Here is a 27,709-nt window from a genome sequence, read left to right as displayed (position 1 = left end):
ACACCGGCCGACTGATTGGACTGCAGCATGATTCATGCGCCTTCGACGTTTCTAAAGGTGAACAAATGACCGCGGAAAGAACGCGACACGTTTTGGGGGGGAAAAAAAACAAGTGTCTTAAGACAAAGCCTCCGCGCGCGCGTACACTCGAGCCGGAGAGAGGGTAAGAGTCGACACGAGTGTCTCCGTGCGCGCGCGCGCGCGTGTGTGTGTGTGTGTGGGGTCAGCTACGGCTTGTAGCGTCTAGCGCGACGGCGTCGACCGGGTTGAACCCGATGAACCACCTCCAGTGAATGATTTCGCCCACCAGTCGGCGGCCAGTAGGCGGCGCTTCCTTTGTTTTTAAACCGGCTGTGCCTTTGAATGACTTGGGCGCACAGCCGGTGGAGGCGGACAGGGGGCGCCAGAGAGCCCCGGTGGGAGAGCTGCCGAGTCATTCACGAGGAGCAGCGTCACAGTTCTAGGGGCGTCTGGAAGGAACCGTGTGTTGGCTTTTTTTAAAATTATTATTTTTTTTACTGCCGTTAGTCCCTCTGCAGCACGACAGCAGGTCAGTAAAGGATGGTGACGGTCGGTGTTGATGCTCTGTTGCAGGTTCAGAATCCTGAGCTTGCGGAATGGAAAGTTGTTCAGGTTTTGCCGAGCTGTCAAAACGGTGACGTCAGTGATAATTACCCGCTCGTGCAATTTGTCCTTTTAACGTTAGACATGTCTGTGTATGAAATATGGATTTATGCTAATCTGACCCACCGTTAAGCATTTTAATGTTCCATCCAGTCATCTGCTGAGGTCGCCAAGTTCAGGTTTTATTTAAATGTGTACACAGAGTATAGGTTAAACTTTATGCTCATTATTTGGGATAAAGTTTACGGTGCTGCCAAATTAAGTTGCACCAAGTGGGTGACTTTAAGTGTTTTTTGTGTATTCATTACAATTCCCTGTTTATAAAGAAGGTCTGCAGTTAGTTTATTGAAGTTAAATACACAGACTTAAGGGGATCAAGCACTCTGGGAATGCTCTCAGAGTGAGACAAGTACGACTATTGCTATGAAAATAATATGAGAAAGTTATTGCAGTGTGAATATTGCAGCAGCTCCAAGAGTTAAGGTGAAAGTAATGATGATGACCGTAAAAACAAAAATGTAGTTGCATAATTTAACTTTTAGTGCTGCTAGTGGATCATGAAAAAGTAAAAAGTGCTGCTTATTTTTGTTAGTCACTTGTCGAAAAACAACAGGGTTCAGTTCAGTGAGAATTGAGTAAGGAAGAAGTATCTTAGGAGTCTGAACTCTTGTGCCGCTTCTGGCATCAGTCCTGGACTGTATTCAGACTTTATTGAGACCAGCAGAGGAAAGTAGGAACACGTCTGCCGAGACTGCGGGAGAAAAGATGAAGCTGTCTGGGGAGGGTCAATGCATGTTCCTGTGTTTTTGTTTTAAATGCAATACCTTTCATTTCCTGCAGATTGTGAACTGTAGCGATGAGTCATAAAATCAAATCACGGGAGACTGAAGGCTGCTGTAAACACGCTGTGAGGAAAGCAAAGCCAAACAATGCAAAACTTGGATTTAACCGGTCACAATTAGTCAGCCTAATGAGGTTTTAAAATGCATGTTTCAACTAATGGCTTTCGAGGTTTGTTAAATGAAACATGAATGTTCTCTCTCTCTACCCTGCACGCCCTGGTTTACCACATGAGACAGATCCGGGCAAGAGAATCACAAAAGGTGCCTTTGTGTGTGCCTTTGTGTGTGTGTGAGAGTGTGTGTGTGTGTTGTGTGCGTCAGATGATATCGAAGCGACTGTTTACAGTAGAGCCGTTTGATCTCAACTGAGTCCGTCTTGGTTTTGTCCTCCTGTTTCTGCTGGACGGCAGTGACTCACTTGCTCATGCTTTTGGAATAAATCATCCAGTTTGCTCAGCAGCGGGGCGGTTGCACCTCGTCTCTTTTGGAATGCTGCGAGGTTGGAAAGGATCGTGGGTGTGAGACAATCAGAGTGCGTTAAGTGACTCTGGGCTCTGTGTTCAGGACTCGTCTTGTCTGAAGGGTTGCACCACACTCTGTCTTGCCCGTTCCTGCCCCGTTCCTCCGCTGGAGTCAGGCACCAGGCAGAACCTGCCAGCAGGGCTTTCAGACGTGACACCCGACTGTTTGCATTTGCTGCGTTTCATTTAACACTATTGTAAAGGTGAGATTGTCTCATGATAGGCTTGTCCTATCAGAGAATAAATCAGGAACTAGACCCCCCCCCCCCCGCTCCCCACCCCCTTAAAATTTCAATTTCTGAAAGTTAAAAGTTGAAAGATAAATAAATTTCAAAAAAGTTTTCTTGCAACTGTATTTTCACTTTCAAGACAAATGTTGTTGTTTTTTTTTCCATCATATTATCTCCAGTTCTGCAACCCTACACAATGAATTATCCAGACCCTCTGGGGAGATTAGCCTTCTGTTTAAAACCTCCCACTAAAATGCCCTGTGTTAGCTTCATGCAAGAACTGATGCTTTTGTTGAACCTTCCAATTGTTTGGAACAAGACGGGAAAAAAAAGGTAACTGGATGTGATGAGGTTTACTTGGGAGTGGTGTGAGTAATGTATTGGCCCTTTATGACATCACAGGAGGCTAGCACACACTCTGAATGGGTGGAGCAAGCACCAGAGAACTTTGACAAAGTCATTACTTTTTTTCACCAGGAGGGACCTTTTTAAAAGTCATGACGTGTGTGGAAATAAACAAAGCGAAGTAGATGGCCTGTTTGTTCTTTGGTCGGAGCATGAATCCATGGAAACAGCGGTGAGAATGTAAACGGGCCGATGGAGGAAGCCGCAGAGGAGCGACGGGGCCGTGTGACTCACACTGACGGCTACTTTCCACTGGAAGGCCCCACAATCCACCCAGAGCCACTGCCCCATGCCCAAAAACAGAGCTGCTGCCTTACCCTTGTTTAACCACATGCACACGTGCAGATGCACACATACACACGACTGGACTGGGCTGTCTTGGTGATGGTTTGGCAACACACAGGCACAGAAACCTTCTTTTTCCCCTGCTTGGTTTGGATGTGTGACTCCATTAACTCCACCCCGACCAGATTGAATATAAGACCTGAATCGACTTCTGTCGGACCTTTCAGACTGTCAACATGCCTGCTGAGAATTCCTCCGTCCTCTACTGGGACCGGAACGCCTCTGGAACTGAAGATCAGAGGACCTTATGCTGTCCAACTCCAGCGGGCGAACCTCCCGATGGATTATTTTTCTGATGTGGACGAAAATATATATTTATTTATTGTTTTCTTTCTGGACACCTTTGTCAGGATGTCGTGTGTGGAGGAGGTAATCTAATCTCACCTGTTTGAAGCAGGCAGCATTCCCCCCCCCCCCTTTTTTTTTTTTTTTTTTTAAGATTTATTAATTATTTTATATTATATTGAAGAAATTGCATTGACATGGAAGCCTCCTTGTGTTCACCTCAGCAGCGAAGTGGTCACAGGAATGTGTGTGTGTGTTGTTTTTTTTGTTTTTTTCCTGTAGCGGAGGAGCAGAGGGTGTAGGTCGGGGGAGTAGGCGTCACACATTCACACACTGTCGCCCACCTGGGAGCTGCTCACTCTCATCAGTGTCACCGCGTTCCTATTGACGGAGCGCTTGCACCGGCCGCTGAGGTCGGCCCGTCTGCCGCAGCAGCCAGAGGAGAAGGGAGCCGATTGGGCCGGCGCAGGCAGAGATAGAGCCCAGCAGCTGCACACACACACACACACAAGCACACACACACACACAAGCGCGCTCTGTCTCGCCTGGCTCCTCCTCGCCGCCCCACCCTCCCCTCTCTCTCACTCACTCTCTCTCTCTCTCTCTCTCTCTCTCTCTCTCTCTCCAGCAGTAGGTACATGTGCAGTGTGCGACAGCTAGGAGAACAGACCAGGGCACGAGCCAACAGCGCACACACTCCACCAGCAGGGAGCCAGACTGCATTATTCAAACGGATCCTCTTCTCTACAGGCTCCTCTTGGGTATGGCACGCACGCACACACACACGCACACACTCTCGCTCTCGCTGCGGCTAAGGCACTCGAGCCCACCAGATAAACTTCCAGAGAGGTCCTGTCCTCTCTCAGTCCGTTCAGCAGGCTTCAGTCGAGAGCTCCTCAGACAGGCGAGGTAACGTTCTGAGTTTTTTTTTTTTTTTCCTGCTGAATTTTAACGTTGCTCTGTTCAGAAAGTCACATCGTGCCTGCGTGTGTGTGTGTGTTTGTTTGTTTTGTTCCTGTCGTCGATTCCAAAGCTGTATGAATTCCAAACTGGTGGAGCAACTTTGTGTAACTTTTTAGAAAAGTTGGGTGGGGGGATGAAAAGAGTGACGCCTCCAGGCAACAACGTGCGGCTTTGAAATGGTTGCTCCATTTATGCAAAAATTAAAAAAAAAAAGTGTGGCCAGAGAGCACTCTAGTTAGTGAGTGAGTGAGTGAGTATTTGGGCCTGCTCCTGCACGTGCTGTGCACACTCTTCTGTGGGATGGGATGGCCAAATTGCGAGGCCTCCGCCCACTACTGGGCCAAACTAGTGCCAAGCTTTCCCACCGCCCCGCAGCCGTTGCTGCTCTTAGCGCTGAGGGGAATCTTTTTAGCTGCACTTAAAGTTAATTGCTAAGAAAATTGAATGTAAGTAGATATTTTTTTTTATAATGCCGCTTATTAAGGATTCGTCCAAAAACCCAAATGGAAAACCACAAAGTTTCTTCTTCGTGACTTCTTCGTGTGTCATTGCCCATATCAGAGTCCTGAAGGAATTTATAGTGAGTCAACACTTTGATATGATGATCTGTGCCGCTGGTGAGGACGGGGCTTGGGGGACGGGGTGAGGGCGGGGCTGCTGAACGTACAGAGTAGTAAAACTACAAGTCGAGGTCGAAGCCAACCATCAACAGCGCGTGTGTGTGTGTCTGTGCAATCCCAAACTTTTTTTTCCTTCATTTTTATGTGGCCCCGCCTCCACTTCACTTCGAATCACTCCTCAGCAAGCACGGGAGGGAAATGTTTTTATTTATCACTCCATCCCTTAGCTAAGGCAGCATATTTTTATCATAATTATAGGAGCGTAATTGCCTGGTGTTTGTGAGCAGAGGGTTGTGGGAGATCTGTTTACCCAGCTGAGAGCTGCATGAAGTGGCTCCAGCGGATCCAATGGAGCCGGATCGGGCTTGAGCGGCACCCTGGCATGTGCTGCTTTTTGCCCCGGCCAAAGTAAAGATGTGCCGCTGTGGGACTTATCAGCAGCTGGAAAAAGGGGGCATGACCGAAGACGGCTTCTGTTGTGAATCAAAGAGGCTCTGTTTTCATACAGCTGCGGGCTGGAATCACCAGAAACAAAACTCCTCCCTGTAGAATTTTATAGACTACAGAGTGATTATGGGGACAAAAAAAAGAATTGTGGCTTCAATTATCTTGGAATTGAGTGAAGGGAGGAGGGGGCGGTCGCCCAGGCCAGCCTTGGGATTATGCAAGACTGGAATGTCTTTTGGAATTAACTCCATTAAAATGAAAAAAAACCACGTGATTCATCATGTGACAGCGGGTTCTCTGGAAGAGCAAGCAGAGATATAAAGCCCTTCCTGTTTAACTCTTTCTCTCTCTGTCTTTTTCTCTTTTGTTGACTCACTCCCACCAACCAGCCAGTGACTCATCATTACCATGGAAACTCCAGGCCAGAAACGCTCCAGCCGCGGCGGCACCGGCATCTCTCCGGCCCGGATCACCAGGCTGCAGGAGAAGGAGGACTTGTGCAACCTCAACGACCGGCTGGCCGTCTACATCGAGAAGGTGCGCTCGCTGGAGGTGGAGAACGCCGGCCTGCGCCTGCGCATCACCGAGTCGGAGTCCTCGGTCACCCGTGACCTGTCGGGCATCAAGGCGGCGTACGAGGCCGAGCTGGCCGACGCCCGCAAGACCCTGGACCAGGTGGCCAAGGAGCGGGCGCGCCTGCAGCTGGAGCTCAGCAAGCTGAGGGAGGAGCACAAGGAGCTGAAAGCCAGGTGGGAGGAGGGGCTTCGAGGAGGAGGGAGGGCCGTTGGGAGGGGAGGGGCGGGGCTGCGTTGCTGTGCAAAGTGTCCTGCTCCTATCGTGGTGGCGGCACGGGAACCTTGACACTGTGGCTCTTTCAGTTCCAGAATGACTCCTAGAATTTTCTGCAACGGTCCAGTTTAAGGAATTTAGTCGCGCCAGGGGAAACCAAGGAGCGCTTGGTTCCCTACATGAAACTACGACGCAGGGCGATGCTCAAGTCGCCAGTAGATTCGGCCTGAGGGAGGCCACTCCAGTATGAATCCCTGTTTTCTCAGGTCCTGCTTGATTGATCTTGCGTTTTCCGATTCGGGAAAACCTCACATGCTTTTGGGTCGCCGGGAATACTGTACGGTGAAGCAATTGAGCAAGTAGATCAGCTCTTTGAATTTCATCAATCTAAATTCTCATTCGTCGTGAATGCAACCACGACAGTTGTGGACTTCAGTGTTTTTGTACCTGTAAATGTTACATACTGGGCCTTTAAAGTTGTGTCTGCAGCACCGACGGGATGCTGCTGTCTGGGAGCTCGGCTCAGTTTCCCCATCATCGTTAGCTGCCTTATCAGCCCTGTCACAGTGCTAAACGGGGATGCAGGTGAATCCCCCCCCCCCACACCCCCCACCCTCCTCTTGTCCTGAAGACAAGAAAAGGAAAGAAAAAAAAAAGTTCAATTATTTACAAGGGCAATTTCGCCGCGGCCCAGATTTTAAAAATAGCCGTCCCCCTGTGTTCCCCGAAGTTTCCCAGCAGACTTGGCACATGAACACGCTGCGGTTCTACCTGTCGGCCCGCCTGCGTCTGCTAAGGTTCACACCTGCCGTCGTTCAGCTCGGCGGTGGCTGCTCAGGAACGCTGCTGTCTGCGGAATGCGGCAGCGAGTCGATCCCGCAACGTTATGTCAGCCAGACTCCCCGAGGCCTGGCGGGAGCGGGACACTCCCATCGCCGTGCAGTCAGAGGAGAGTCGCACCCCCGGCCGCTTTAACCCTCCGTGACACAAACCACTGGGTGTCTGTGATTTGTTGGCCCAACATTAGGTGTTGTTGTTGTTGTTGTTGTTGTTGTTAACAATGCTTTACATGAGACAAGAGTTTCGATTTGCCTTCAATCTAGACTTTGTTTGGACTCTGCTGTGTGAGTTAACAGTGGCAGAATATTTTGCGGAAGCCAAACAGGCAAAAATTAAAATGAAACTGAAGCTGTTTATTTTTTCTTACTCGGTCTACATCATCACTTTTTAATTTGAATCTGTTTGTGGAAGCTGCACATAAATCCAGAAGTACGTCCTTAATACGGAACGTGAAGAAACCACAGTCTGTGTGTTGATGACGCACACGCAGACACACACACACACACACACACACACACATTCACAGGGCAGGGCAGGCCGTGCGCCCTATTGTGTTTCTCCGCCATGGAGTTGGCACAGCCCAGTGTTTTGTGTTCAGTAAAACTGAAACATGCCCCAGAGCAGGAATCTATGTGATCTATCTCTAACCTTGTTTTCACACATCCTCTGCATGCAGACTGTGTGTTTGAAAAAGATTGCAATGTGACGGCTTGTGAGCTCTGAATGGAAGGCACAACATGTGACTGTTGCACGCCATAATGTTTTTTTTTCATTGTTTTTTTATTTTTTTTCTCCTGGTCCACTTCTCAGGAACAGTTTTTTTTTTGCCCCCGTAGTTTTTCCAGGGAAGGCCCATGGGTTGAGGCACGTGAGAGTCCAGACTGGGCTGGCTGTGTCTGGGCCGCTCTGACTGGAGTGTTTGGTTGCCATGGAGCTGGAGGAGTCTTATTACTGGTCTGCTAGCGGGGCGGTGACGGTGACTCAGAGCTTTTTTTCACCTCCTTTGGAATGAGCTGACGACCGCGTGTGTGTGTGTGTGTGTGTGTGTGTGTGTGTGTGTGTGTGTGTGTGTGTGTGTGTGTGTGTGTGTGTGTGTGTGTGTGTGTGTGTGTGGCTAGAGCAGGAAATGGAGTTTATTAATATGCGGCGATGGGTTGCGACGGCAGCGGCAGATGCTGGCACGACAAACAAACAGCCAGCAGACACCTTTGCTCCTCAGTCAGACCTTTTGTGTGTGTGTGTGTGTCCTGCCGGAGCAGGACGGGTGGCACAGCAGCAGGTGGAGTCTTGGTTTGACTTGTCACACCTGTTCGGCCCCGAGGGCTGACACGGATACACACACACGGAGCCAGAGGCTCGACGTGCAGAGCCAGTTAGCCGACCAGCTCTCCCCCTCCGGCACCGTTTGCCTGGTAAATATTTCAGTCGCTGTTGACAAAGGCTGGATGGATGGTTGGTTGATGTAAAGGGTGGTTCCCAAATTTTCAATTGAAAAGTGTGTGTGTGTGTGTGTGTGTGTGCGTGTGTGTGTGTGTGTGCGTGTGTGTGTGTGTGTGTGTGTGTGTGTTCAGTGGCCTGCAGTCATAGTGCTTGTCGTTCCCTCGGCCTCCCGGGTTTCCCGCTGTCCCAGAATCCCCCCCCACCCCTCGAGGGTTTGTTCTGTCCGCAACACTGGGACGTTTTGTTTTTCTGTGGGACCATGAAAGCGGCTGTGCAACTTGTGTGACAGCACCAGGATGGTCACAAATTCCTCCTGTGAGATTCGCCATCGCCGCTCCACCCAGTGACGAGCCGCCTCGGCCAACTGCCAGTGGAAATGACACGTTGCCCCGCTTGAGTTGGCTCAATGTTGCATGACAAGTCAGCAGTCACGCCCTCAGTTGATGTTTAATAATGAGAGGATGCTGACATGTGAGAGGCGCCTCCTCCTTTTATCCATGCTGGGTTTTTTTAACACGCACCTCTAAACTCTCTTTGTCATTTAAAATGAATGCCAAACTCGCTGCTGTGTTTGGTCGATATTAAAGGTCCCATAATCACGTAAAATTCACTTTGCCAATAACGTGTCTCTTTATTCGGCCAACTTCCCCTGAATGAGGAGAGCCAATCCCAGTGACTGCTGCAAAATAAAAATAAAAAAGCCCTTTGTAATGTCACAGAGGGCTCTGGTATTGATATTGCCACCCTACCTTTGTCCCCCTTTCCAAACCTGGGCTCCAACGCAGCTTGGCAGGAAGCGGAAAGCCATTGTTTCAGCAGGAGGATGTAAACACAGGGCTAAATCTGTTGTTTTCTGGACAAAGAAAAGTGATTCTGGGATGGGCAACGACTGGGCTCTAAAAGTTTCCACGTGGCTTGGACTGCAGTTCGTCATTGGTCGTCTCTGTTTTCTGGAGCTGTTTTACAACGATTGGTTCCTGTTGGTTTGGGATCTGATGGAGTTAAATGGTGAAAAAGACTGAGCTGAATCGGATCTAGTTTGAATAAAAGAATGGAGGGATGTGCAGCGCCGGGTTCGCCTGCCCCGCCCCACCTGCACACACACACACACACACACACACACACACACACAGGCGCAGCAGCAGCTCCTCTCCAGTCTTTCATAAAGAGGATTAAGAGAAAAACGTGGCGGCGGCCGCAGCACTCGGACAGGACGCCGCTCGTCCGACTGCAGCGTTCCGAGGCTCATTAAAGGAATATTGATGGTGTTGACTTGTGTGGCCTTCGGGGAGCGCAGCAGGAAGTGCACTTATCATTTTAGCACATTCTCCATTTCCTCTGTTTGGAATTGCGGCTTTCACTGTGCGCAGGCTGCCATAAATTTTGCCGCATTACAACAGTTATTACCGTCAGTTTATTATTTTGCGTGATACCTCATATGTGGTCAATTACTTCAATATATTTCCATGTAGTTAAACATTTAGTAAAATATGTGAATTGTTTGTCTTTGTTTATTATATTTTTAAATCCTATTTATGACGCTGTTTATGTTTTGTTTTTATTAAGACGCACGTCTTGCTTTGTCTCGTTGTCGGGACTCTCAGTCTTGCAGCGTAATTCTTTTTTCCCTCAGTGCTCTGAAATGTGATTAATCAAAAAAACTCCTCTCGCTAAGAAACGCTCATAATAACAAACTGAATCTTTTTTTTTTATGCCACATGGTTTGAGGAAGTGAACGGGTCGTCATGAGAAGCTTTCTAATATTAGTCACCTTTCTATTTTTATTTCCCCGGAATGCTTTAGATGTGTAGCTGTGAGGATGTTATTATTAGGACCCTGTTGAGGGTGGCGGGGTTGGAGTGAAGGGGGGGGGGTTGGGGGGGCGGTCCTTAGCTCTGACAAGATCTAATGTCTTAAAGCCTTTTCAGATGTGAGAAAAGAATTCCCGTTCGATGCTTTTAACATTTTCAATTCCTTCGTCGTCTCCCAGTTCCAGCAGCTTTTCTTCGCTGTTTATTTTGGAAATCAGGAGTTTTTCCGCGGTCACAGAGGCAACAATGTTAATCGCCACGTTTTCGAAGCTCAGTTGAGAAAGTGTTTTCATTTCTTTGGTTTGCTGTTCGACATCTACAAAAGAAAGAAAGAAAGCCCCGGAAATTTTGGAAATATGACATTTAATTAGAATGATGCTGCTTATGACACAGTGCTGCGAGTGCAGACCGACGATGTCCATTTTCTTTTTGTTTTTTGGAAGAGAACGACTGTGAAGTTTTTGACGGAGCTCAGAGTATTTTGTCATGTAGGCTCCTTGTGATTATTGATCAGCGTCGTTTTTAATTCGACAGCCTTGTATCTGACTTGTTTAATCCCTTCTTATCAAAGTCTTCACAGCAGTAGAGTTTTTTTTAAATGGTGTGATAACCAGAAGTAATTAAATCGACGGCAAAGTCGTCCCGTTGAAGTCGTGCTTGGATTCATGACAAACCGTTAAACTGTCTGTCTGGTTCGGTCGCCCTCACAGGCCTGAATGCCGCACCAAAATTTCAATAATGTCGTAGCAAAATTTTAATAAACTCCGAAGTTTAGTTTCGTAAACATTTCATTTTATAGATATGTGGAAAAGCAGCAGCAGCAGCAGCAGCAGCAGATCTCTCGATGCTGCCGTCTCTCTGTTCTCATGCTGTTTGATCAGACGCCACTCTGGTGGGCGGGGCTTCCTCTCCCCACCGTGATCTCAGCTTGTGTGTGTGTGTGTGTGTGTGTGTTGCATCCAGTGGTGCTCGGGCCGACTGGAGTGTTATTCAGCAAATGCAAATTGCATCGTTCCCCTCGGAGCGCCGCAACATGAAAGACATTCTTCCACGTCGGGTAACTTGTTCAGAAGTACGAGAGAGAAGGAACCGTTCTTACCCTTGAAATCAGACAATAAATAATTTATCCCTGAATGATTTTTTTTTATTATTTTTTTTTAAGGAAAAAAAAGAGATTCGTCAGGAATTTTTCTTCTCGATTCTGCTTTACAGCTTTACAGCTTGCAGGTTTTTCAGTAGCAACAAATTAGCAGATTTTTAAAAATGTTTTTCAGTCTTTGTGAGTGCCTCTCCTTTGTCTAACCGACATTACCAGACGCAGATGGAAGAGATCGGCTCTTCAGCTCCAGAAGAAGTGATTTCAAGATGTTCCCTTGACTCTCTTCAGTCCTGCTCGCGCTGCTCGCGCTTCCCACGCGGCCGAATCCCGTCGCCGACCAGCGCTCGGACCCTCCGGTCGGTGCTGTGAGGCCCACTGGGCTTTCCTGCTGTGGCAAGCATTTGTTCTAACAGAACACTCGGCAATGGAAAACACGTGTGGCTGGGAAGTAATGGAGCTGCGTGGAACTTTCTTTGGGTTTTTATTGCTGTGCGTAACGAGCCAGTCGCTCTCGGGCGTCCGCTCCACCAGAACCCTGCGTAAAACCAAGCCTTTTGGCAGCGCTTCAGTGTCGAGTCTAAGAGTTTCCACAGAGCCCGGGGGGGGGGCGGGGGGGTGATTAGGTGGTTAGTGGGGAGGACATTTAGAGGAGGCGTGGCCTCTGCCCTCGACCAATCCTGACCCCTTCTGGTTGGTTATGTAACCATTGTTCCATCTCTGGATCTGTAATAAAAAACACGCACAAAGAAAAAGAGCCTGAGAGTGAATTGAAGTGGAGTTGAATGTTTGGAGACGTCCGTCAGGTCGTGGAGTTCACGGTTCTTATTGAAGGCGCCGTCTCGCCCGCCAAGTTTATACACGGGGCTGCGTTTCAGGGCCGTTTGATCGGAGAAGCCCGTCAGCTCTGTGATGAGTTGGCGATGCTGCTCCGTCGGCCCGCACTTCTCCCTCCGAGCGTCGGTGTAAACAGCTTCCGCTGTTGATGGGTGTTGCCGCGGTTGAAACAATCGGAGGAAAGCGTTTAGCAGTGACCACTTTTTTTTTTCCTTCTGTTTTTACTGCTTACCTGGTGCTCAGCTGAGTCGTCCACCTTTGCCGTTCTCTTTGTTAAATCCTCAGCGCTCTGCTCTTCCTGCTCGTCGTCTCTGTTTGGTCGTGTTCCAGGTGTTGCCGGATTGTGCGTGCGTGCGACCAACAATGGGAAGTCCATCCCAGAGCCGCAGTTTGGTTTCACTCAAAGCATCATATCCTTTTTTTTTTTTGTGTGTGTGTTTTTTTTTTCTCTGTTCCCCTCGGTAGGCCGGGAGGAACTGAAGAGCGCTGACTAAAACTAAAATAGCATCCTCTTAATATCCACGTGGCTTTGGTCTAGCATGCAGCTAACGTTAGCGGCACGCCCACTTACACGATGCATAATGTTCTGATTAGTTTGAATTGGATTGAGAGCAAACGGGAGTATTGGTGCCACGACTGCAGTCGCTGGAACAGTTAAATTGAAGATGCAGATTTCCCTGCAGGGGCAGCTGTTGCTTTGAGGAGGACCTGGAGCTGCGGCTGAAGCGATTTTATTCTTGTTGCTTTCTGCACTCCTGGATTCTCTCCACAACAGTTCGGCTCACTGATCACAGGACGGGAGTGGCGATTCTTCGCTGGCCTTCCCCTCTTTTGATCTCATGCGAATGAAAAGAACCCAGAAACCAGCGAGAGGCGCTCGGGTATCTCGGTCTCTCGATCTCCACGTTAGTGCCGATAATTTTTGTTCCCTCGCGGCGGCAAAGAGAGAGAGATTAAAGAGGCGTTGGAAAACACGGTCCACAGAACTGGTGGACTGACTCGTGAGTCAGTGGCTGTGAGTCATCGGCTCCTCTGCAGGGGAGAAACGGTGGTTGTTGGGAACTGATACATGCACACAGACATACACACAGACAATGGGCAATTATCAAGCAGTTGACGTGCTCTGGCTGTGATCAGTGTGAGGCTTTGACGTGCGTCGGCAGCCGCGTGTCTCCCGGATGACGGCCGACATTTGCTGCGGTGCAAACAGGAATTGAGGGAGAAACAAAATGAACTTTGTTCCCCTCTGACACATGTGGCAGCATCCGTGTCGGCCGACGGCGGAGGCCTGCGCTCAAGTCGGCCCCCTGTTGATATATCACACGGCCGCAAACACACACAAGCCCTGTTTGTGTGTCTCTCTGTGCTGAGGAGACAGGAAACAGTCATGTGTCAGCACTGCACTGAGACCTCGGCCCCCTTTTTTTTTTTTTTTTTGGACCGCTCGCTCTTTTGTGTGAGCTGTGCACCACGTGGTGAACTGTTGTCTCCCCCTCACCGCGTTGAACGACCACATTTGATCTTGATCTTATTTAAACTGTCACGCGCACAACGGCTAAATGGGCGGAAAATGCAAGTTGTGTCTAAGTTATGGCCACTGCCCTCTGTTGTGTATCAGCTAAAAAATAAAATGTTTGCATGAAGAAAATGGGATTTCAGCCATTTCACCGTAAACTCCCACAAATCTTTAGTTTAAAGGAAATTTTCACATCTCAATTTTTAAAATATTCTGAGGAGTTGTCTCACTGTGTTTAATGACGACTTTCATATAATTTATATATAATTTATATATAATTATATATATATTAATTATATTATATTATATTATATTATATTATATTTATAATAATCTTACGGTAATTCATGGAATTAGAAAGAGTCAACTGACAGTTTGGAGGTCAGTCCGGAGCCGTTCAGGCGGTTACAGTTTTTTATGTTTCGTCTTTTCGAGAGGAAAGAATGAACAGAAACTGAAGGTGAGCGTGACTGCAACATGGCCCGGTAATTAAACGCGATGCTGAGGTTGCATCATCCCGCATCCTTTCCCTCCCGCCTGCTCTGATCCTGTGTCCAGGTGTTTGTTTGTTTACCAGAATCGCTGTGTGGTGATTGGCTGAAGCCGAACTGCAGAGAGAGAGAAAGAGAGAGCGAGAGAGAGAGAGACCCCTGGCCCCCGTGTCCCCCTCCTTTTTATTTTTTCTGCCTGTTCCCAGCCCTTCAGCTGTGAGTCACCAGGAAACCCCACCCACATGGGCCCACACATGCTTGCCAGACTGTGTGTATGTGTGTCCACGTATGTATGTATGTATGTGTGTGTGTGTATGTGGGTGTGTGTGTGTGCGTGCATGCATGTCCATGTGTTTACACAGTGACATACCCCGTGGATCAATGGACGCCTGTGCTGCGCAGCGGAGGAATTATGTGAATAGCGCAAAACAGGAAATGAATGAGGTGATGTATGGCGGCGCCTCACGGTGGCCAAGCGTGGCGACAAAAGGCAGAGCGAGAGCCCAAGGGGTCCCCGCTTCGGCCGCTGCAGGCCAGCCGCTCGGTTTGCAGCTGTAGTGGGGGCCAGGTGGGGCAGTGGCCTCCCAGGTGTGCACGTGAGCGTGCACGACCCGCAGGGCCCCCCCCTCCTCCCTCCCTCCCTCCCTCCCTGTCCTTCAGCTGTGCACTTTGATGCCGTCAGGGTCGGAAAGTCGCTGGGTCATCAGCAGTTTGACCAGTTCTGCTCGTTTAATTCTCCACTTCTGCTGCTAATTAGATCACAATGAATGATGAAGTGAGTGGAGCACAGAGGATGTGCCTGCACACACACACACACACACACACACACACACACACACACACACACAGTGTAGTAAGAACTGTAAGCACAGACGACCCGTCATGTTAATGTTGCCTCCTTAACTTCATTGCTGCACTTTTTTAAACCATTCAGGGAAAATTCAACAATTTGAAGGCACACAGATAAAAGTAACTTTATTTTCTCAGGATATTTTAACAACCAGATATACAAGTACCGGGCAACTATCATCTATTAATTCTCCAGATGAAGTACAATCGTGAGGCCCCGCCCACTTCTTCTCCCCTCCAGCTGGAGACGGTGAATGTGTGTTATTCCATCTTGGATGCACCAAGCCTCGTGTTCCCCGACACACTGGCTTTGCAGTCAAGTTGCTGTGAAGAGCAGCTACCAGTCGAAAAGTTGCGCCGCTAGTTAGCCATGAACAGAAACCCCTCCTTATTTCCCACAACTCCCTCCGCCTGCACAGGACGTTGTGTTTGCACGTGAGAGTCCAGGACCTCCGTTAAGGTTGCCTGCCTGCTGCGTCAAATCCCTCGTCCTTTGATGCCGAGTGCTTTGTGTGGAAATTTCAAGACGCCGTGCTAAAAAACCAAAGCAGACGTCTCTCTGAAAAAAAAGCAAAAAAAAAAGCAAAAAAAAAATCTCCTGGAAAAGTGGGCACTTTTTTTTTTCTATTTCTTAGTCTTGGCAGCAAAAAAAACAGACATGCTAGCAGGCTTGACGACAAGGCCGTGGTTGCCATGGTGATGGCATAGCAAAACAGGAGTGTGTGTGTGTGTTGGCTTCTCTCTCTCTCTCTCTCTCTCTCTCTCTCTCTCTCTCTGAGCGAGGGAGAGAGAGGCGGGGCTCTTTCCTCGTTACTGTGGTGGACAAAGATAGCTGTGAGTCATCCTCCAGGCTGGGAGCCCAGCCAACACATTCCTCCTCCTCCTCCTCCTCCTCCTCACATTTCTCCTCTCCATTACCCCCTTCCCTTTTTAAAAAAAAAAAAAATCTTTTTGTCTCTTTATTTTGGCGCTTTTTTTTTTTTTTCCATTTCACCCCCCCGCCCCCCGGTATCCCTCCGTCCCCATCTCACACCGTCTCTGTCCACTCGCTCCCATTTTGTCTCTGCGTCAAAAACGTATCCTCCGAGTCTTTTCTGAGACCCCCCCCTGCTAATAAAAGGCTGAAGAGGGCTGGAGTGATGCGAAAACCATTCATTATCTTTTTAGAGTCATAATGTTTTTGTGTGTGTGTGTGTGTGTGTGTGTGTGTGTGTGTGTGTGTGTGTGTGTGTGTGTGTGTGTGTGTGCAGACGTTTGTTGCGTGGGTGGGGAGACGGCATGACAAGTAGGGCCAGTGGACTCGTGCACTCCAGAAATTTAAATGAAGATCGGCCAAATTGAAATTCAATGTCTGCTGGTAACTCCTGCGTTTTATTTCCCAGTGACTGATGCTCAACCTGCAGCGCCGCCCCTCCTTTCTCTTTTTTTATTTGGCTGAGAGCTTTTCCACTAGTTTGCACGACTCGCTGCCTTGTTTTTCTCGGCAACAGACCCCCCCCCCCCCCCCCCCCCCCCGGAATATTAATGAAAGCAGCTGTTTGGGTTTTCTTTTTTTTTTCCAACTTTATTTACTGAAATTCCCAAATATAATCTGCAGCGTCTTTGTTCATCTGTTGCCTCTCAGCAGCTCAGCGCCACATTTATTAGACTGATGCTGACTCTGTCTCTCCGTTTTTGTAAATAGAAATTTTATTGAAGGGGAGAAAAACTACAAAGTGTCCCCACATGCTGCCAGTTCATCACTGGAACAGAATGCGGCATCAAGTTGATGGATGTTTGTATGTTGTCGGCTCTTTAATGGCACATTTGGCTTGCGTAAACACAGTCGCACACGCCCTGCAACGGATTATGTAAATGCATTGAAAACCTTGTGTGCGTGCACATATGTTTGCAGCAACCGCGTGCAGCCCATCACGCTCACATTTCATAACGCCACTGAGTAGATCTGAAGTCCATTTAGATGTTAATAGAGTATGAGAGTGTCTCCCTGTAGGATTTGAGGGTTTGGATCAGGTATGGGCAAATTACGGCCGGGGCACCGTATGCGGCCCGTTATACTTTCTAATCCGGCCCGTCGAACTTCAAGAAATTATATTCACAGTAAGTAAGTAATAAAATAGCTGTATTTCATCAATGTGTTCAATGCTTTGAGTAATTTCAGTAAAGAGCCCAACAACGTGGGGCTTCAAAGACACATTTTGTTTGTTTTTGCTAATTTTCAATCAACATTGAAGCACGTTTTCTCCATATCCCAACATATATTTTTCCCCCCCTATGAGGTGAGTCACCAAAACACTCCATCCATCTGCTTCGGCCCCGCCTCTGTTAAATTCTACAACCCGTTTTGGCCCGCCAGTCAAAAAGTTTGCCTAGCCCAGCCCTGGTTTAGATGGATTTTCTAAGGCTTCTTTCACCTTCTAACCCTAACGGTTGCAAGTTATCAACTATTCAGGTCACCAAATCAATGTTTTATTATTCTGTGTAGTAGCAGTTGTAGTGGAATTTTTTATGACCCAGTCCATTGAGATGGAAGCAGGTCGGACTTTGTCTGCCATTAACTGGCTGCAGTGCTGCGGCCGGTGGTGTGTTTATGAGCAGAGATCCTGCACAGCAGCATCACCTGCCTTTTTAAAACATCTAAATATTTTCCCAGCAACACAGTAATGAGCCTCCAGGACGGCGGTCCAACAGCGCTGAGGCTCTTTTACCCTTTCACACAGGAAAAGTCTCATTATACAGCAGTAACTGCTCCTCACTTTACTCGGCTAATCTGCTGGGCGAGCGGCGGCTAACAGGCCCCTTCCAGGCCGACCGCCTCTGCCCTCTTTTACAGTAGGTTGAGCAATTTGGGGAATGTTTGAAGGTGTTAACGGCGCGTTGTCCAAGCAGGCGGCAGTGGCGGTGAAGACATTCTTGACACGTTGGCGTCGGCCTCTTGGAGCCGTAACCTGGAGTGTTTTTCCGTCTGCCTCGTGAAAAAAATGAGTTGCATTCTTTGTGCAGCTCTGTGATCATGGTCAGAATTCCTCCAGTGTGTTTGTACAAAGAGGTAATTGTAGTTTTCACACATGCTTTTTTTCTTTCTTTTTTTTTTTTCCTGACTGCAAGCTGTCAAATAATCTCCTCCATACTGTCGGCAAACTCCTGCTAACAGCTGGTTTTAGGATCCAGCGTGTCAGAGGTGCTGGAGGAGAACTTTTTTTTTTTTTTTTCATATTTTTTCTGTTATGAATCTGAACTGGTGCACTGCAGCATGAAAATAACGTGTGAACATCTGCTGCCAACATCTGGTCGTTCTTTAGTGGAAGTCATGGTGGAATGTATGCGGCGTTGGAAGTGAGTGTAGCATCACCTCGCAGTGAAACACAATGCGAGCGACTTGAGTCTGGAGACCCTCCGGAATCAGGCTACAGCTGATTGTCCTCCACATTGGACGAGGACGCTGGTGGGGGTTTCAGACTTTGAGCAAGCTGACTGTAACAAACTGCGCCGTAACATTCGGAGATCGCGTCTGATGTGATTTGTATGGATCACTTGTGTTTGCGTGTGTTTGTTTGTGCGGCGAGTTGTCGGTCCACAGGCTGCAGTCTCCTCCTTCCCAAGGTTTCCCCGTGTCTTTTGTGTTTGTTTGTGGGATGATTATTTGATCTGGACTCAGTCCGGCGGCAGGCCAGACTTTAATTTCTTCCCTCCAAACTGAACAAACTGGGCGGCCGACCTGCCGTGAGTCTGCACTTTTCCAACTTTAGTTTTCATTGTTTTTCCACCTGGACGCAGGGAATCTCAGCACTTCACTTCCTGTAACAAAGTCCCAAAAAAGCCCCAGACTTGTTGGGGGGAAAAGATGCTGTCTGTTTGAATGGTGAATGTCGGTGTGTTTTAGTTCCAGTCCGACAGCGTCTGCTCACTGTTTTCCGTCTGTCCATCACTTTACTTCCTTTATTTCCTGACACAGGGGGAGAAAATTCCCCCACATGTTTGAGCTAAATTTCAGCGCTGGCAACGTCAGCCATGAGCTATGAAAGTGGGCGAAGCCCAAAAGATGGTGGGATCCATCCACAGCGCCAAATACAATAAGAACTTGGGCACTATTTCCTCCTGGGCAGCAGTGAACCACCTCTGTGGCAAACGACCCTCCTCGCTCTACTCTTCCCTCGTCTTCTGCTGGGAATGTTTTCTTTTTCCACTGCCGTTTCCAGCAGGATTTTCCCCTCCAACTGGAACTCTAAATTGGTTCCCGTAGAGACTTTAGGAGGGGTGGCGGGGACACGAGTGCGCAACAAATGTGGATTTTCCTAATTCAATGCAGATTGCCCGGAGATAAAAGTTTGGCTTGTTGCTAGCTGGTACTGTGGGTCCAAATCTCTGAATCAGTGCATCCCTGTAGTGAACAGTGGGCGACTGTTTGTGCACAGTCCTGCAGCACTGCCTGTCAGATGTCAGATGTTCGGGGACTGAATGGGAGCCATGACTGTTTTAAGTGCGAAGAAAACCCAATTTCAAGGTCGAGTGTCTTGGATTTAGTGCCATCTAGTGGTTTAAAAAAAGCATATTGACAAAACAAACATGTTTTTTCTCTCACGTCTGTGGCCATGTGGTCGCTTGAGCTTCAACAGTCAGATTGGTGGGTTGACCGGCGCCGTTTTGTGATGATGCAGTAAAAATCAGTAAACCCTGAGCAGATGCTCTGCATTTCTCTGTCCCTCTCTGTCAGCTTTTTTGAGTGGTTAATTAGCTCCAAGTACCCCAACATCAGGTTATTATGGTCCTTTTAAAGGTGACGCGCTGGGCCTCAGACAGCGAGGAAAGATCTAAACAGAAAAACCTCAAAAACCTCCCCGAGCGTCGTGCACACTGTCACACAAACAGGAAGTTTGACGTGGTGCAAGTGAGAAAGCACAGTGAGAACAAAATATTTTAAAACATCCTGTTATCACCAGGAAGTGTTGCCACATTCACCGTCAACCAGCGCAGAGGACTGCAGGCAGGTTTTTTCATCTTGACGTCGTTTTAAAAGGAAGAAAAAAAAAACCCCAAGCCTTCCCTTTTTTTTTTCTCTGCAGGAACGGTAAGAAGGAGTCTGAGCTGGAGGCGGCTCTGGTCCGGCTGAGGGACCAGGAGGCTCTGCTCCGCTCCAAGGATGCCAGCCTCAGCACCTCCCAGAGTGAGAAACGAAGCCTGGAGGCTGAGGTGAATGACCTCAAGGACCAGCTGGCCAAGGTGAGGGTTTCGGGCTTCGGGGAAGCTCTGGCTTCTGGGTATTATTGTTTTTTGTTGTTGATTTTTATTGAGCGCAGGATGTCATCTTCAGAAAATCCCCCGAGATTTTTTTTCATCTCCCGTTACAAATACAGTATTTTGAGTGCAGTACCTCTGTACTTGACATTTAAAATAATTTTCTCTTCCTCTGTGATTTATTTATTAAAGACTTTTTTTTTGTTGAAGACATGCCGAGGTGGTTGGAGGTAGTAATTTGCCGTTAACCCTCAAGGCTGTTCATTATTATGAGGCTGAGGTGAGGAAGCAGACGCTTGACTTTTTTTCTGAGCCTCCTGCCTGTGTTTTGTTTTTTTATCAATGAATTCTTCCGGATGTGCTTACCGCTTGTGGCTGTGCTCCACCTACTGGCCGCTCTGGGGAACAACTGACCCGGTTGCTCTCAGATCGCACTCGCTGCAGCGTATTTTCTGTGTCTTTTGCACGCCCCCATTAAAGAACCTGTCTCTCCTCCTCCTTCCTCCTCCTCCTCCTCCTCCTCCTTCCTCCCAGTTGAGCGGCAGCCTGGCCGATGCCAAGAAGCAGCTGCAGGACGAGATGTTGCGCCGGGTGGATGCCGAGAACCGCCTGCAGACCCTGAAGGAGGAACTGGAGTTCCAGAAGAACATCTACAACGAGGTAGCCGCTCTCTCACCTTGACGCTTCTATTTTTATTGAGCCGTCTCAGTCAGCCGTCCTACTTTTCATCTTCGGGCTCCCCCCCCGCAGGATATCGATTCCCTTCCAAACCATCTTGCCAGTTTGATTTGCAAGTCTGATACAGATCTGCCTGACGGATGCAGCCATTTCTGCTCCGTTTTGAGTCATTTTTGATGAAGGACAATGACGGCGTGCATGTAGAGATAATTAGAACTGATGATTACCGTAGATGCAGAGGAAGTCTGATGGTGGACGTTTGGGCATTAAGACTAAGATTTAATTTTAAAAAAAGTTAAATATTGTATTGTGTTTTAGATCTGTGGACTTGCAGAATAAGCAGTTACTTTAGTGGTTGGCCACTCAGTGGTTGCTAAAGTTTTTACAGGTCGTCTTATCAGTAGATGTTGTTGCCTTAGATTCTAAGGCAACAACATCTACTGATCCTAAGGCTTAGAATCAATAATTCCATATTGATTTTCTTGATTGCATCTCCCGCAACCCGGGAAGACTTCAGACTTTGGTCAACGCTGCTTTTCATCACCTTCTTGACGTCCGCGACTGTCCGTCCGTGTGTGCAGGAGCTGCGCGAGTCCAGGCGCCGCCACGAGTCCCGCATTTTGGAGATCGACGGCGGGCGCCAGCAGGACTTTGAGAGCAAGCTGGCCGAGGCCCTGAGCGACTTGAGGACCCAGCACGAGGATCAGGTCCGCATCTACAAGGAGGAGATTGAGAAGAACTACAACTCCAAGGTCTGTACACTAAGTTTTACAACCAAACACAACTGCGTCAGGGATGCATACGTGATTAATTTCCCTCGCCTGTTGAGTTGCTGGTCATATTAACCAGGCTTGGCAACTGTTTGTGGATCAGTTCTCTGGGTTTCATAGGGGAAATGCGCTGGTATTTCAACAATAACTAATTCATGCAGCATCAAGTCCCTCTTGTATTACTATTCTGCCATCATAATAGTTGTTTTGAAGTTGTAATAGTTGTATACAATGACAACAGAATTTGAATATTTACAAAACATCACGTCCCATATTTGACAGAAGAAGTGTAGAAATTAGGTGTTTAAGTCGAGAACAATGCAGGAAAAGTCACAAAAATGCATCTTGTAGATCATGAGGGTCATCTACGGGGTATGTAAAGAGCAAATCAAGTTTCTAAAGTAGAAGATTCAGCAAGTTAAAATACAGATTATTTAAAGAAGAGCAATCAACGGACCATGGCCAAAAACCAAACAACAAACAAAAAAAACCAAAAGCTTCAGAGAACAGGACGGCCTGTTTGCGAACCGTCCCGGTTCTGACTGCGCCATCTCTTCACCCTCAGCTGGAAATGGCCCGTCAGTCAGCAGATAGGAACAGCCACATGATGGGAGCTGCTCATGAAGAGCTGCAGCAGTCCCGCCTCCGGCTGGAGAGCATGTCGGGCCAGCTGAGCACGCTGCAGAAGCAGGTGACCACTCGCACACACTGGCCCGCCGCCACTGCCGCTGCATTTCTGCACTTTCAGTTCTTTGTCACATCAGAGTATAAAGTGTGTGTGTGTGTGTCTGGTCCCACCAGCTGTCCTCCAGCGAGGCCAAGGTGCGCGAGCTGGAGGAAGCCCTGGCCAGGGAGCGCGACTTGACGCGGCGGCGGCTGGAAGACAAGGACCGCGACATGGCGGAGTTGCGCGCCCGCATGACGCAGCAGCTGGATGAGTACCTGGAGCTGCTGGACGTCAAGCTGGCACTGGACATGGAGATCAACGCCTACAGGAAGCTGCTGGAGGGGGAGGAGGAGAGGTAACCGCCCCCAGATTGGAAAGGCTGCCGCAGGCATGGCGAACAGAAATGGAGCATTTATTTATTTTGGTTTTCAGTTCATTCAAAGGTCCTGTGTTCAAGTCCGTTAACTTCCGTTTACTTTGTTTGTTTTTTTTCATGCTCCACTTTTCTTCAAATCAGCCTCTTGTGATGCCACAAAGGGCACCACCAGCCAGGTGGTGGCTCAGCAGTTTTCTGAATATGCTATTTATTACCTGAGGATGGAGAGCGGTTGTGTGAGTCCAGTTTGGCAAAAAATAAAGACCGGTTGTATAAATATAGAATATGGGGCCTTGAAGGGCAGAACGTTTTGGTTTTATCGCAGTCGGACTTCGAGAACGAAACTGCTGACTTCTCACCAGCACGCGTCGGACACATTCCTTTTCATCTGCTGAGCCTCCCCACGTTTTCACTGGTGAACGTCGACAGAGGCAAACTGAGTCGCACTTCAAGTCGCTCCGACAGCCGCTTGTCATCCTTTCATGTCAGAGGGAGGTTCACACGATCATGTCTGCTTCAGTTTAAACAAGAGAGCGGTCAGACAAGGAGCTGTGCGTGGGCATCTGCTGTCCTGGTGTGTCAGATTCTGTAGACTGATTTCTTTTTTCTTTTTTTTTTTTTATATATATCCCTGGAAGGTCTCGCTGTTAGTCCCAAGTGATGATACATTTGTGTTGTATTTCACACAGAACATAAACCGTGTAAAGTGTTTAGTCCTTGTATTATTAAATGATGAGAAGCAGGAGCAACAAGAATGAAAGCCACTCAACAGCTAAACTCTCTCTCTCTCTCTCTCCCCCCCGCCCCCTCTCGTGCTCTCTCTCCTCCAGGCTGCGTCTCTCGCCCAGCCCGCCGCCCACCCGGGTGACGGTGACCCGCACCTCGGCCTCGGGCCACTGCCAGACCAGCCGCGTGCTGCACACCAGCAGCCGCAACTCCTCGGGGGCCAGCAGCAGCAAGAAGCGGCGCCTCAACGACAACGACAGCGAGACCTCCAGCCTGCAGGGCGGCGCCGTCACCAGGGCGCGCATCAGCCAGCACGCCTCGGCCAGCGGCCGCGTCACCGTGGACGAGGTCGACCTGGACGGCAAGTTTGTCCGCCTCGGCAACAAGAGCGACGAGGCAAGTTTGGGACGCAAACGAGAAAATAATTGCGGTTGAAATGTTAAAAAGGAGAAATGTGTTGCTGACGCTGTTGATTGTCCTGCAGGACCAGTCTCTGGGGAACTGGCAGGTCAAGAGACAAGTGGGCGGCGACAGCCCCATCCTCTACAAGTTTCCTCACAGGTTCATGCTGAAGGCCGGGACGTCTGTCACCGTGAGTCTCTCTTTAGCTTCTCGACGCTTCTTCACTGCCGGGAGTCGGTAGAAATGTGCAGACTGCGTGATTTAATGCGTTAATGTGTCTGTGAAAGATCAACGTCCAGGACATTTTAAATCCTGGACGTTGTTGCAAATGATTTCAATGGTTTTGATGATGACGTCAAAACCATTGAAATCATTTGCTCCATTTATTTGGTCACAGACTCCCTCTTTCCTCCTTGCTGCCGCAGTTGAAAGCCTTGCCAGCCGGTCTTTGGGTTTGCCAAACTCAGTCCGCTTCGTTCCAGTTGTAACAAAAGCGGCTGCTGCTGTTCGCTACCCTGGAAAGCTGAGAACAAGACAAAGAATTCTTTGTTTCTGATTTCCTGCGAACTGTGACCTCTGCAGATCTGGGCAGCTGCCGGGAATGGAACCCACAACCCTCCCTCTGACGTGGTGTGGAAGAACCAGAACTCGTGGGGCACCGGCGACCAGCTGCAGACCACCCTGATCAGCGCCGGCGGAGAGGTCGGCCGTCTCACCCCGCTCACGTTTCCGTTGTGTCTTCCAATTGTTCGCCAAGATTTTTTATTCCCTCGTTTCCTCCCAACCAGGAAATGGCCATGAGGAAAGTGACTCGCACGCTGCTCCACGAGGACGACGAGGACGACGACATGGTGAGGCCCGTGTAGCTCCCCGCCTCCCCAACCAGCACCAGTTACTGGGCTGAACGGCTCACCGTGGGCTATTGTGTCGCCCCCTGCAGGCAGCTCACAGCACCAGCGGCGCGGACAACGAGTACAACCTGAGGAGCCGCACTGTGATCTGCGACTCGTGCGGCCAGACGTCGGACCGCGGCGGCTGCGGCGGGCTTCCTGAGGGCCTGGGGGTCCACTCCTCCTTCATGGGAACCAACCAACCTCGAAAGGTGGGAGCCGTCGCCTGGCAAAGTTGCGATAAAGTAAAAAAAGAGAGGATAAAAAGCAGCTGGGTGATACTCAGTCTGCCTGACGCTTTCTCGCCCAAGTCGTCGTCCTGATTTTTGATGAATGTCTGGAAGGCCTCCAGGGAGGACGAGCGCACCAGTGCGAAATGAACTTTATGTGACGGGGAATATTAAAATAATGAATAATGTGATTAATAATATGATCCAAAAATATTCATCCAGTATCAAAGTGAAGCGTTCCAGAGGCTGGGAGCAGCTCGGCGCAGCTCGAGGCTTCAGAACAAAACTAATAAAACCTTTGAGTGATTGAGTTCTCCGTGACAAACCCAAAGACCCGCAACATTAAAGTGGACCAGAGTTGTTTGATGTGGATCTGAGAGTTGTTGAGCGGCTGCACTCTGTTGTTTTTCTTCCTGTTTTGCCGTTTGCCTGTCGTGGTTCCTCTTTTTAGGTAAACGGAGCAGCGAGGCAGTTCTTTTATTTCCGGCTTTGCTAAGTAAATGTCTTTGCCGCCTTCTCAGCTTCCTGCTCTGTCTCCTCTCCCCCTGCAGGCCCGAGTCCAGCCGGAGAACTGCTCTGTCATGTGAAGAGCACGCGACGGAGCGGCATCGCAGTTCCTGTGTCCCAGTCCCACGAAGGACGAAAGGACGACGCTTCTGCTGCGTGGGGATATCAGCATTTTTTTTTTTTATTTTTTATTTTTTTATTTTTCATCAATAATTACTTTTGCTGTTTTTTGTTTTTTTTTCTGATTACTCATTACTGCAGGTTCTAAAATTGCCTCGAGGGTTTTGGGAGAGTCTTGTATTTAGCTTCTGAGTTTGTTTGTTTTTCTGTTGTTTTTCTTTCCTTCCATTTATATTATTGCATGTGTGCCGTGCTAATGCTTGTACCATATGTTGCTGTTCTTGCACATACACACACACACACACACACACACACACACACACACACACACACAGCTCCTTTGACCAGTGCTTGTGCTTCAGTCCGAGCCGGGGTTTCACATTTAATGGCCAGGCTGTCAACACTCAACACGCACAGTTAGTGAACCCTGTCAGAAAAACTTCTCTGCAGAGACTTACACACACACACACACACACACACACACACACAGCAGGGGGAAGGATTCCCCTGCTGGGTTTGTTTCTCATCTTCACCGCCCATCCAATGCATCCAACGTTTACTTGGGGATTTGCTGTGTTGTTCTTCGTCCTCGTCCTCGTCCGGGCCTCTGTGCCATCGTCACACATATCTGTCGCAGAGAAAACGACCGAGATGGAAATATTTCCACAGAAAGCCAAAGCGCTGCAAACTCAGGGTGTTTCACTAGTTTCTGTAGCTGTGGTAGCTGTAGCTACAGATGACAGCCTGTGCATTTTTCTGCCACGGCTCGATTTCTTTTTTTAAGATCATGTGGTTGGGTATCGTGCTGGGAGGAAAAAAAAAAAAAATCAGGTTGATGTGTAGATTTAGTTTAAATTTTTTTTCCCTCAGCTCGACCCCCAGAGAAATGTCTTTGAATGCGGCCTGTCGGCCAGATAAAGTTGAATGTAGCTGGTGACGGCTTTGGATTATCGGCGTGCGTTAAAAATGTGTCGCCTTGAGTCTTTGTAGAGAGAAAATTATGACGATTGTGCACGTGTCTGACTTTGGGAAGAGAAAAATAAGGATTTGTTGTTTTGTTTTTTTTAAACTAGGAATAAGCAGAAGACCTTTTTGGAGCTTGGGAGTCTTTGCTGACATGCGATGCCATAAATACAACATATCTATATATTTTTTTTTACACAGTCTATATTTATAAACTAAGAATTCTCTGCTTAGTCGGCTGTATCAGTGCTAATAGACAGACTAGAAATAGAGATGTGCCTTTCGAGGACACTGACAACAACAGTGGCAGTAGTTGTTTGCCCTGGTGTTGCAGTCATGTGACTGTCCATGGTACTAAGAACTGGTCATTCGGGCTTTTTCTTCTTTAACTTCTTTTGCTTTAAGCAGCGGGAGGGGAGGGGGGGGGGTTTGTAATCTCTGACACTTCAGCTTTATGCCCTTGCCAAGAAAAGAAATGCACGGTAGGTAGATTTGTACTGTAGTCTGGCAGCTTGACTCGTTTATACTCCAGCGGAAAGTGTTTTGCTTCATTTATGGAAAATACTTGATAGTTTGATTTTTCTAGGGTTGTCGTTGTTGTTTTTTCCCATTCTTGCCTGATGCACTTGTATGACTTTTGTTGCCATAATCCACAAAGTGCCTGAAACACGCAGTTCATGACAATCTTTTAAAAAAAATAAAAAATAAAAAATAACCCAAAATAAAAGAGAGTCACCGACTCAAGTTGAATTTAGCTGCAACGTCTGCAGCCAGTGAGTGAGCAGTGCCCAGTTAGGAACTCGTTGTAGGAACTGTAGTTCTAATGGACACATTTTACAATCGGACAGAAGCAGAAATTCATCCACTTCTGGTGGCAGCTCCACATCTGCTCCTCAGCGTTTTGTTACCGTCATTGCTTTTCGTTGATGAAGAAGCAAATAACAACCTGGAGTTGGCTGTACAAATTATGAGCTCTTAGTGTTAAAAGTCTTGTGTGGGTGTGGCTAAAGGGACAACCTAACATGCCAAAGTCTGTTTTCCTTTTTTTGCTTGAAGTTGGACTTTTTTTTTTACTTTCATTTTTTCCGTTGCCTTTACTGTACAATGATGAAAAACATTTATTCATTCTGTTTGGTTTTTAAGAAAAATAAATAATGAATAAAGTTCTTTTTTTTTTTTGCAGTGACTGTCCAC

At 48.2% G+C, this 27,709-nt stretch overlaps 1 protein-coding gene across 3 annotated transcripts; it reads left to right on the top strand.

The window, feature by feature from the left end:
- On the top strand, nt 1-27,697 carry LOC142899608 (lamin-A-like). Of its 3 annotated transcripts, none has more exons than XM_076043284.1 (14): nt 1-163; nt 3,881-4,013; nt 5,672-6,031; nt 20,015-20,171; nt 20,721-20,846; nt 21,446-21,616; nt 22,200-22,325; nt 22,436-22,656; nt 23,508-23,799; nt 23,888-23,995; nt 24,388-24,507; nt 24,594-24,656; nt 24,746-24,907; nt 25,477-27,697. In XM_076043284.1, the coding sequence occupies exons 3-14, from the start codon at nt 5,691-5,693 to the stop codon at nt 25,510-25,512; spliced, it is 1,923 nt and encodes a 640-aa protein (XP_075899399.1). In that variant the 5' UTR covers nt 1-163; nt 3,881-4,013; nt 5,672-5,690; the 3' UTR covers nt 25,513-27,697. The 3 variants fall into 3 exon arrangements, with proteins under 3 accessions (XP_075899399.1, XP_075899398.1, XP_075899401.1); XM_076043283.1 differs by having other exon boundaries at nt 13-163; nt 3,884-4,013; XM_076043286.1 differs by lacking the exons at nt 1-163; nt 3,881-4,013 and adding an exon at nt 4,047-4,161.
- The last annotated feature ends 12 nt before the right edge of the window (nt 27,698-27,709 follow it).

The sequence above is a fragment of the Nelusetta ayraudi genome, unplaced genomic scaffold, assembly GCF_046127955.1.
Source record: "Nelusetta ayraudi isolate G7.1 ecotype Tasmania unplaced genomic scaffold, CSIRO-AGI_Nayr_v1 ptg000074l, whole genome shotgun sequence".
Classification (NCBI taxonomy): Eukaryota; Metazoa; Chordata; class Actinopteri; order Tetraodontiformes; family Monacanthidae; genus Nelusetta; species Nelusetta ayraudi.
This window is presented reverse-complemented; position numbering and strand designations above follow the sequence as displayed.